The 10,700-nt window shown below is 43.6% G+C and overlaps 1 protein-coding gene across 1 annotated transcript in view; it reads left to right on the top strand.

The window, feature by feature from the left end:
- The window catches only part of NECAB3 (N-terminal EF-hand calcium binding protein 3), a 79,687-nt gene extending 69,549 nt beyond the window's left edge, over window positions 1-10,138 (top strand). Inside the window, exons 7-13 of the mRNA XM_083746312.1 lie at window positions 198-319; window positions 2,322-2,401; window positions 4,767-4,823; window positions 6,761-6,873; window positions 8,612-8,689; window positions 9,080-9,171; window positions 9,825-10,138. Coding sequence (XP_083602438.1) covers window positions 198-319; window positions 2,322-2,401; window positions 4,767-4,823; window positions 6,761-6,873; window positions 8,612-8,689; window positions 9,080-9,171; window positions 9,825-9,853 — 571 coding nt within the window. The 3' untranslated portion in view covers window positions 9,854-10,138. The remainder of the gene's footprint in view (window positions 1-197; window positions 320-2,321; window positions 2,402-4,766; window positions 4,824-6,760; window positions 6,874-8,611; window positions 8,690-9,079; window positions 9,172-9,824) is intronic.
- The last annotated feature ends 562 nt before the right edge of the window (window positions 10,139-10,700 follow it).

A 10,700-nucleotide genomic window follows, 5' to 3' on the forward strand; every position in this document is an offset into this window, starting at 1 on the left:
GTGTCTGCCACCTTCATCGCACAGTTTTTGGTGAATGCTGAAGATACATCTCTTTACCCTATCTATAATTTAACTGTTTTTAATATTGAATTTTAAATTGTTGCAACCTGAACTGGGACCTGATGGCGAAGGACAGGTGATACATTGAAAAAAATAATAAGATTGTCATCATCATCATCATATTTTGTGCTTTTCAGGAAGGATGTTACCAAATCAGAAGCTTTTGTTGGTCCACGCACTGCTAAAAGATGTGGCCGTAGAGCTCAGAAGAACATCTGTTTGTCTCCAACAGATCCTTATTCAGGGATGCTCACCACAGGTACTGGCAGGCTCCCCATCCCTCTTGTCAGACTTCACATTGAGGCTGGCTGCTTCACTGCCAGAAGCAGAGGGGTGGCTTCTGGAAAAATAGGGTATAAAAATGTCTGAATGCAGCAACAAAGTCTTGTACAAATTCCTGGCCACCGTCAACAATGGCCTGGTGCACACAGCCGTAGGCATCACCTGGTTTCTCATCACTTGAGCACTATTGACATCATCATCATCATCATCATCATCATTATTATTATTATTATCATCATCATCATCATCATCACCCACCTATCTAGCCACTCTGGGCTGCTTACAGCACATATAAAAACATAGTAAAACGTGTTTACATGTTTACTCCCACGTAGAGTGCTCACATCTAGCAGCAGAGCAGGACCATGCTTCTAGTTGCACCCCTCCCCACCCCACCGTTGCATCATCTTCCTATCACCAGACCTTCAGCATCGTGAGCACAGAGGTCTCACGCATGTAACAGAGGCCCCTGATGCAAATTAAACATTTGACCACTCATGCATAAGAACTCCACGCATCGAGAACAGGACTTGAAGCACAGCCCCACTCCTGTTGCTACATGTTAGTGTCCTCCATGTGAACGAACACATGAACATGGCCTTGATTACTCAGTGATCTGGTGACTTGGTGTGCGCTGTGTTTTGAAAAAAGCATGGTCATGAAAGGTTATATGGAAATTCTAGGTACAGAGTTTGATACACGGGGGCTTATTCATGCAGGTCACCATTTGATGCTGATGTCAGCATACGAGGGACACAATTATTTATTTACCTATTTTAATAATTTATACAGCACTTAATACTGCCATTTCTAAGTGGTGTACACGAGGGATACAAGAGGTACACCAAAAGGTAGGCACACTTAATGCCTTCATAAGAAGAAACACTGGGCCTTTCTTTCTAATGAATTGCTGCAAATCAGGGCCCAAGTAGACCTTAGACTGTACTACAGCACTAAGATCAGAGATAAGCATCTGCTGCTGTCTTTAGCTATCCTTTTACAGGCAGAGGAGAATCTCCGATCTTAGTGCTAATCTCCACAGCACTAGGACTGGAGACAAGCTCCCTGCTTGCTCTTTGATAATAAAAAGCAGCAACGATAATGGCTTATCTCTAACCTTAGCACTGTGCAGTCAGGTGACTGACAGGTAGGTGGCCACACCCACTTATCAAAATAGCCCACGAGGCCAGGCTACTTCTAGGTCAGGCCTTCCAGCCTGATCCTTTTCCCCACCCCACCCTACAAGGAACTGTCTCCAGCCCACATCTCCCAAGTAATGTCAAGTAAAAGAAACACCTGACGTGATATCATCACTTTCTGCATTCTCCACCCCTTTCACTCCAAATAACTGGCTACTGATTTCAAGGGTTGGGGAATGCTGGGTGTGACAACCACTCAGTCCATGTGACATCTAGTTAGGCCCTGAGGCATCGTTCTAACAACAAGCCTGGAAGTAGCTTGAAAGCCCATTTCTGATCTGTGAGCTAACACAGGCCAGGGCTCTCCCATGTTACATTTTTCACCACAACACCAGCAGTGTAAGTACATTCACAAATGAAAACCTGTCAGAAGTGGTCATAGCTATTTTCCAGGCAGAGGTACTGTCTGTGTTGCAGCACAGAGCACATTATTCTTTAAACATTTGCAACCACAAGGAAATCATTATGGGGAGAGGGAGAGAGAGAGAGAGAGAGGGGGGGGGAGAGAGAGAGAGAGAGAGAGAGAGAGAGAGAGAGAGAGAGAGAGAGAGAATGGAATATTGCCTTTGTGGGCTGGAGTGGGCAATGCCACAGGGTCAAGGAGGAATAACAAGCAAATAGACCTGCCTAATTTGTGCTAAAATGAAGGAGTGAAGGTTTGCCATGCCATCCATCTGTCTGCTGACTCTACAGAAGTACTCCCTATCTGCTGAACTACAGGCAGAAGGAGACTTTGCATGATTTCAGCTCCTCCTTCTCCCCTTTCCCCATTGCATCCAGGTGTTTGTGTGGAAACTGACAGCCAGTGGACAGCTGAGATCGACCAACTACAGCAGCTTATTGACAAACTGGAATGTAAGGTGGGCCAACAGATGGAACTGGTAGTAATAATACATGATGGAGATTTTGTGTAGAACAGAGATGCATTTTCCCAAGCTCCTGGCTGCTTCTCAGGGCATTTGGATCTGGTCCAAAATACAACTTAGTTCGCTTTAATATCATCTCTTGTTGGGGCAGTTCATGTTCTCCCTAGACATATCTGATTGAAGTCTTCATCCTTCGACCAGGGAATCTTTGAGCATAAAACCCTATAATCATTCATCACTTTCCCAGCCTCTCAAAGTCAACTTGTCTACTGACAAGGGTTTGGAAGATTTGATTTATTTTTATCCATTAGGCCCCACCTTTGTACCTTTTCTTAGTAGATTATGCTTTAAACCCATCTTTAAGCCAGTTTTAAACTGTCACAATTACCAGTCAAGGGACCCTAAGATATGTAGTTATAGTAAGGGGGGGGGGGAGTACAGAAGCCAAGTGTCAATAGAAATATTGCAACCTTTCTTTTAGGTTTATTGCATTAACCAAAGCAACTGATATGAACCAACCAAATCTAAAATGCAAATAGCTTCTACATGGTGGGCCCTATTTTGTGACTCTGATGTGTTTCAAATATATGTACATGCATTGCCTGCCTAATACATTATGAGTTGGAGATCCAGACATTGCTTCTGCTGGTTTCAGAGGGTTGGGTGAACCCTGTAGGACTGAGTGACTTGGCAAATGTTGCCTCCCTCCACCTCCTAGGAAAATCCCTCCGTTGCCTCCCAGCTGAAAGGAGCCTTTCCGTCTGTGGAAGGTGTAGTCTGGATCCAACCCAGAGTCTGTTCAATGTACAGCATCATATATATTTCAAAACAAAGTGGCAGTAAAAATCCTAAATAAAATTCTGTCCTTAAACAAAATGGTTTTCTTGTGCCCTTTCTGGGATATTCCCAGGGCGAAGACAAAGGAATAAAAGTTTTTATAGAATTGTTTATGGTGCCAGGAGTCCCTTGTCTCCAGTCATGTATAAAGAATGCTTTATACTTCAGAGGGAGGTGACGCATTCTCACAGCTTAGATTAAGGTCCATATTCTTTCTGCTGAAATTGAACCTAGCCAAAACCCTAGAATGAAACAGAGAACTAAGGAGCATTTCTAGAGGGTGTTTACTGTGAAATATTCCAGTACAGTAGCTGCGTTAGCCTGTTGCAAAAGGAAAAAAGAGGGGGGAAGGGGAAAGAAGGCCTTGTGGTATCTTAAAGACTAACAAATTCATTATGGCATAAGCTCAGTGAAGTCAACCGTTGTCCACAAAAGCTTATGCCACACAATACATAAATGCATATATTAACATGTCAGAAAATTTTGTTCTTTCCACTTTCCAATCTTTCTGGGGAAGGACCATATCTTAGTAGCAGAACATCTGCTTTGCATGCAGAAGGTGCCAGGTGCAATCGCCAGCATCTACAGGTATGGCTGGGAATGTCTCCTGCCTGAAATCCCAGACAGCTGCTGCCAGTCAGTGTATACTCAGTGCATACTGAGTGAGATGGGCCAGTGATCTGATTCAGTATAAGGCAGGCTTCCTAGGCTCCTATGACATAGGTTCCTATATACCATTTGACTCACTTCCTCGGGTTTTTTACTGTTCCGCCTATGAAAGAAGATGGGACTTCTGCTGATGAGATAATGAAATATCCTCCTCATTACCTTGGAGCTGATTCATATATGCACGCTCGTCATTTGCAGCTGAAAGTGTGAACAGCCTCTGTTGAAAATCATTGTGTCCGGAGATAGGAAAGTTCTGCCTATGGTGTGTGGTCTCTTAAGAGTGTTCCATACGTATGAAATACCATCTGATGTTACCCTGATTTCTACACATTATACTCACCCGTAACACATTCTGTGAGACATCAAATAACCAACTGCTAAAACTCCCACTGGTTTATGTCTGGATACCAGTAAAAATGGCTGGTTTTGCTTCTGGGAAGAGCTCAAAAGCACAAAGGCTAGACCCTAAAGGGAGTGGGGTTCCAATTCTTCTCATATATATTGCATCAGGCCAACTTACCAGGTTTTTTGCTCTGACATACTTCTATGCAGTGCTTTTTTTCTAAAAAAAAAAATGTTTAGGGGTACTCTCATTTTGACTCAAGAAAATAACCATTTTATAGTCAAATCGGAAAAAAATAAATACAGTAATTGGACAAAAGTACAAAGATTCACAAAATGTTTAGGGGTATGAGTATCCCTGAGTACCCCCAGAAAGAAAGCAGCCAAGTCGTGGTTTGTAGCAACTGTGAATGCTGGCAAAAAAAAGGCAGTCATTAAGTCAATTATACATTTCACACTTCCACATTCATTGTTCTACTTTTGCAATAATTGTGCATTTCTGTCTACTCAGAGTCCAAGGCTGGAACCTCTGAAAGATGATGTGGTCTGCAAAGGAAGAGATTCTTCTGTAAGTTTAATTGTGACTGCTCCGTTTATTTGATAATCAAAATGAGCAAATCCCTCAGCCAATGTGCTTGGGATACTATTAATATACTGGTGGAAACAAAGAAGATGATTTAATGACCAGATGGAGTAAAGGACAGGGCTCCTATGCCTTTGAGAGCCGTATAGAGGAAGGAATTTTAGAAAGAACAGCTTTTTATATCACAGGGCTACAAGGGTGAGAAAAGTTGCCTCCACCAGATCTTTCTCTTCTGCCCAGGGCTGTCAGTGGTGTTGCAATCTAGTTCTCTAGTACTTGTGATCACTCAGCAAGGGAAGCTGCTAGTACCAGCTTGTGACGACATGTTTATATGGCAGCCTCTGCAGAAGTTTGATCAAAACTGACATTTCTAAAGCTGTCAACCTTTGAGAAAATATGTGCCAATACAAAAGGGGACTCCAGACTGTATTTTGCTGGAAGGACTCAAGCACATTCCAGGAAATGTAGGTTGGCACAATTACAGTGGATTAAAGCATTCTGTTGCTTCAGTACAACAAATTCACATTAAGAAATAAATAAATGGGCTTTTTGCCTTTAGGATAGCGATGGTGACATGCATCGGAAAGCATGGGAATGAACAAATCAGTAATGGGGAGACATCTAAATGCCCCACAAACACATCAGGATGGATGCAGGGTGAATATTCATTGTAGTATAACCTCTCTGCAACCAAACCAGAACAAATGTGTAATAAATACCAAAAACAATTCAGCCTCCATGTAAGTTGCATGCAAGTAAATCAGGACGAATGCTCAATAAATGGGTTGTCTGAAGGAACCCAACAAAAATTGCAGAAGCCACAGTGTGTCTTTAGATGAGCAGGTTTTCACATGAGTTTTGAACTAAAACCATACCTAAAGTGGGTAAGTCATCTCCCAAGAACAATTGTGTTGTTCCGAGAACTTTGCTCACTTTGCAAGAGCCAGTGTGGTGTAGTGGTTAAGAGCGGTAGTCTCGTAATCTGGGAACCGGGTTCGCGTCTCCGTTCCTCCACATGCAGCTGCTGGGTGACCTTGGGCCAGTCACACTTCTTTGAAGTCTCTCAGCCCCACTCACCTCACAGAGTGTTTGTTGTGGGGGAGGAAGGGAAAGGAGAATGTTAGCCGCTTTGAGACTCCTTAAAGGGAGTGAAAGGCGGCAGTGGCGTAGCGTGGGTTGTCAGCACCCGGGGCAAGGCAAGTAATTTGCGCCCCCTAACCGTGGATTTGCACCCCCTAACCGTGGATTTGCGCCCCCTAACCCGTGGATTTATGCCCCTAACCCTAACCCCCAGATGTTGCGCCCGGTGCGGCCGGGCCCCCCTGCACCCCCCACGCTACGCCACTGAAAGGCGGGATATCAAATCCAAACTCTTCTTCTTCTTCATTCGTGGAGCTTAATCAATGTATGATCACAGGAAGGACTTCAAAACATCTGCCATAGCCTTTGCACAAAATAAAGGAAAGCATGGATGGATGGATGGATGGATGGATGGATGGGCCAGCCAAATGCATGCTAAAAAGTATTCTGTGCCAGTTAGAGATATGCTGCATATAACGGGGAGCTATAGTACACTGTCAGTGCTTCTGAGAGCTCTTGTTATCTGCATGCTCTGGATCAAGACTGCTGGAGGGCACCATGCGAGGGATGGTTGCTTCTTAAGCAATAATACACACATCTTCCTGAACTATCTTTCTCTCTGTTACTCTCTGTTTGCCACTGGCTTCTTCCATAAACTTGCCAAATCAATATAAGTGGGTGTTGCAGAACCTGTTTGGGTGTGTGTGTTTCTAAGTGGAATGCAGTCCTTAGATACAAAGGGCTGCCTTTGATCACAGGGATATTGCATGTAGCATACTGGAACTGGGTCTATCACCCCTCACCATCTCTCTTCCCCCTCCTGCCTCTGCCACTTTCTGCAGCACATCCTGGTGGCACAGAGACAGATCTCAGTGGCAGACAGTGGATTAGAGGCGTTCCGCCAAGCTCTCCAATCCTACACAGAAATCACAGCCGGACAGAGCAGCTGCCTACAGTAAGTCTTCCAGAGTTTGACTTTCATAGGCTGTTTGGATGAGAAATGTTGTTAAGAACAGGAATTGTGGCTTTTGTCGAACTCTCCATCTTCAGGCTATTAATTTTAACTCACTCTCCCAAACAGCTTAGTGTTATTATTTAGAACAAAGATACAGGGTTGCTTTATAGTTAATCCTGAAAAAAAAATATCTATGAACTAAATTGCCCTCCTAACATCCCCCATAAAGTAGATGAATGCTGCACTACAAAATACAGACTCATTACAGGGAAATATTATTACTCTTTTTCTGTACAGATGGCAAAACAAACAGAAGCACAGAAAGAAAATTGCACACTCAGATGATTGTGAATGCAGACTCTCCCCCCTTTCCTAGTTTTGTAATTATTTTTGCTGTTGGAAAATGCATTAAGTAATTGGAAATGTATTAGTAACTGCCTGTATTTTACTTCCAAATACTGGAAAAAAACAAAAGCATTCATCATTGAAACAGTGAGAAAGGAAGAGTCAGCAGATTAAGTTACTGAATTAATGAACATACAGTAATAATAATAAAAAAAACTTTGGGAAGGTATTAGCATTAATCAATTATCTTCGTGGGAAAGTTGGCACAATTTCATTGTTTGCTGGAATTGGCTGTGTGATGGCAGTTCTTCAAGGCAGGATATGGTCTGAAGGAGCATGAGACTATGACCTTGCTGGGTCTAAAACTATAGGATAACCAAAACACAGCCATTTTTCAGAAGTTACATTTATACAAAATTTTCTCTGTAGTTCTCCAACCAAATAATGTCTGGAGAAATGCATATATTTGTGGGAAAGCATGCATAGAAATGAATATGTTGGTGAAAATAACAGGTAGTTGCTAGCAAAAAAGTGTACATTAGCCAAAACTGCACACAAAAAAATGTTTATTAGCAGAAAGCCACACCTAAAATGCTGAAGCATTTTATTGAGATTATTCAAAAAATGAAATTTGCAAAAAGCTGCAGAAATGCGGAGAACCGAATCTAAGATTGGAAAAATGAGAAACTGGGAGATCTGAAATCAACAAATCCTTTGATCTCCAATCACCAGCATCCTCCAAAACATTAAAGCAATTTATGTGTGCCATGACCTCATCACAGTCACCCACCCACATTCCACATCCTTGGTAGCTCCCAATGTTTGGAAGGAAACTTGACACAGGGCTACTATTTTTGACAGCAAGTATAACACCCAGTTCCACTCAGAAGTGGTTCTGTGAACAGGTCCTATTTAGTAGAGTTTGAGGCTAGTATCAATTCTTGTGAGTGAAGAATATCGGCATGTCCAGCAATTTCATTAAAGTCAAGGTGACATCAGTGGCGTAGCGTGGGGGGTGCAGGGGGGGGCGGCCGCACCGGGCGCAACATCTGGGGGTTAGGGTTAAGGGGCGCAATTCCACGGGTTAGAGGGCACAAATTACTTGCCTTGCCCCGGGTGCTGACAACCCACGCTACGCCACTGGGTGACATGGAAGGTCACAGCATCAGATAAAAAATTCAATGTCTCCTAGTCTGCCGAATGCAGGCTGTGCAAAAAATGGGGCCGTCACAACACGCCAAATGATCCCTTGAATAACATTGGCAGTTCTTAAACATCCTTGTGAAGATGGTTCAAGAGCTAGGCTGGCTGTGAATCCTGGGGTCAGAGACTATACACTGTCTGACATGTAGCGATAACATTTTCCCTCATGGCCTGTCTTCCTTTCCTGTAGTGTGTCTGCCCACAAACTGTCGAGCGATGCCTGCTTCATCCTCTATGAGTTTTGGCAAGATGTGGCTTCATGGAGAAGGTTGGTGGCTCCTGACAATTCATGCAGTATTTGTGGGGAGACGGAGTGGCGGGGGGAGGCCTCAAAGCGAATGTCCAGTTAGCATGGGCCAGTACTCAGGGATGATGGGAGTTGTAGTTCAGCAACATCTGAAAGGCACCACATTGGCTACTCCTAATCTCAGAAGTCACCCATAGAAGAAGAAGTTCCATAAGACTTGCCTCTTGTTGCCACCTGATGATATAGATAGAGATAGAGATAGAGATGATAGAGATAGAGATAGAGATAGAGAGAGAGATAGAGAGAGAGAGAGAGAGATGATATAGATATAGATATAGATGATATAGATATAGATGATATAGATGATATAGATATATAGATACCGTCCCAACTCTCCCCATTTCTTTGCAGCCACCTGCAATCAAACTACAGTAAGAAGTTTCAGCGTGCCATCATTGACTTATTGGACTCTCCAGAACTTTTGACCACCATGCTCTTTCCAGGTTGAGTACTGATCGATGTAGATTTGCAATTTTGCTTGTATTGCTTTTTTTTTTTTTAAGTGCATCAGACCTAGAGATGAGAAGGCCTGGAAAAAACCAGAAAAATGGGGAGGGGACCAGTTTCCCTCTTTTTCTCCAAACTTAAAAAACGGCTTTGGAAAAGGCAGAAAAACTGGTTATTTCCCCAATTTTTCCGGGTTGGTTTTTTTCCAGGCCTTCCCATCTCTAATCAGACCTCTTAACATTACATCAGAAACAGGTCACATGTCTCGATGTGTCTCAATTCCGATCTAAATTTTATTTGGCATTTCAGAGCTGTGTTCCATACTTCATGGTCCTTGGAATAAGTTGTAGTTATTCTTGCAAAAGGAATACTTAAAAATTATTAGACTAAATTGTAGCCCAGTCTGTCCGTTTGAGCAGGGCTGGTCCAAGCCAATTTGGCACCATTATAGTGCCTTGCCCTCTGCACCAGGGGAGAAGGGGTGGGGGGAGATCTATATCAGGAACAAATGAGGATGGGAAAGAAAGATGGACATTGGGTTCTCCTGCCCCAGTGGACCCTGCTGCCTAAGGCGGTCACCTCACCATGCCTCACGGGTGGGCCGGTCCTGCATTTGAGTTTTGTGAACCCCTTGTTTTTGTTTCCTCAGCTTGCTGGTGGATCATGAACAATAACTGATCTCCCCATGGCATTCCCTCAAGGCAGCCAGCATGTGGATGGAGCAAGCATTCTCTTCGAAAGACATCCTTCCTTCCAGGGTTGTCCTCCCACCCTCTTCAGTGTTGCTTTTCTCATCTATCTTAATGTGGAATGCTTTTACCTTCTTTCCTTCTGCAGCTTTGGGAATGGGGCAGCACTTTGGAATGCACCCTGCAATCCTTCCTGAACGTCGTCTTCCTGCCACCTCCTACCATTTTGACATTAGGAGTTTCACCCAGAATAATGCCATAGCCTTGCTAGCCTTTTTGACGATAAGAACAGCCTATTATTTCGGATTGTTGGTGCTACAACAGTCGGTTTGACCATCCGGCATAGCATGATGTACCTCCACTGTCGGAGGCAGCACGGCTATGAATTCCAGTTGCTGAGAATGACAGGTAGGAAGAGTGCTGGTGCACTCAGGTCCTACCTGTGGGGCTTGCCATAGGCATCTGATTGTCCACCCACCATATGAACATGGGCCTTTGGCCCCATCTAGCAAGCGCTTCCTGCAGTATGAGGATGGCGCCACAAAGGGAGCACAATTCATACAGATTATTGTGGAGATGTAAGGCCATAACTCTGAGATGCAAGGCCAATACTGGAGCTGTATATTGTCATCCCACAAAGCTTTGGGGATAAATTAATGAGAAGACCGAACAATTTTTAGGTCAGCTGTAACCAGCTCTTTCCTGCCCTGTGCCTGAGGTCATTGCAGAGTGCTTAGGAAAGTTTGATCAAGGAGGGTAAAATTAGAAGATTCTCCAGTAAGGATCAATGTTTTGCATTAGGGGCTGTGTGCATTTTGTGATCCTGCCAAAGTGAA

The sequence above is a fragment of the Podarcis gaigeae genome, assembly GCF_964106915.1.
Source record: "Podarcis gaigeae genome assembly, chromosome: 6".
NCBI lineage: Eukaryota > Metazoa > Chordata > Lepidosauria > Squamata > Lacertidae > Podarcis > Podarcis gaigeae.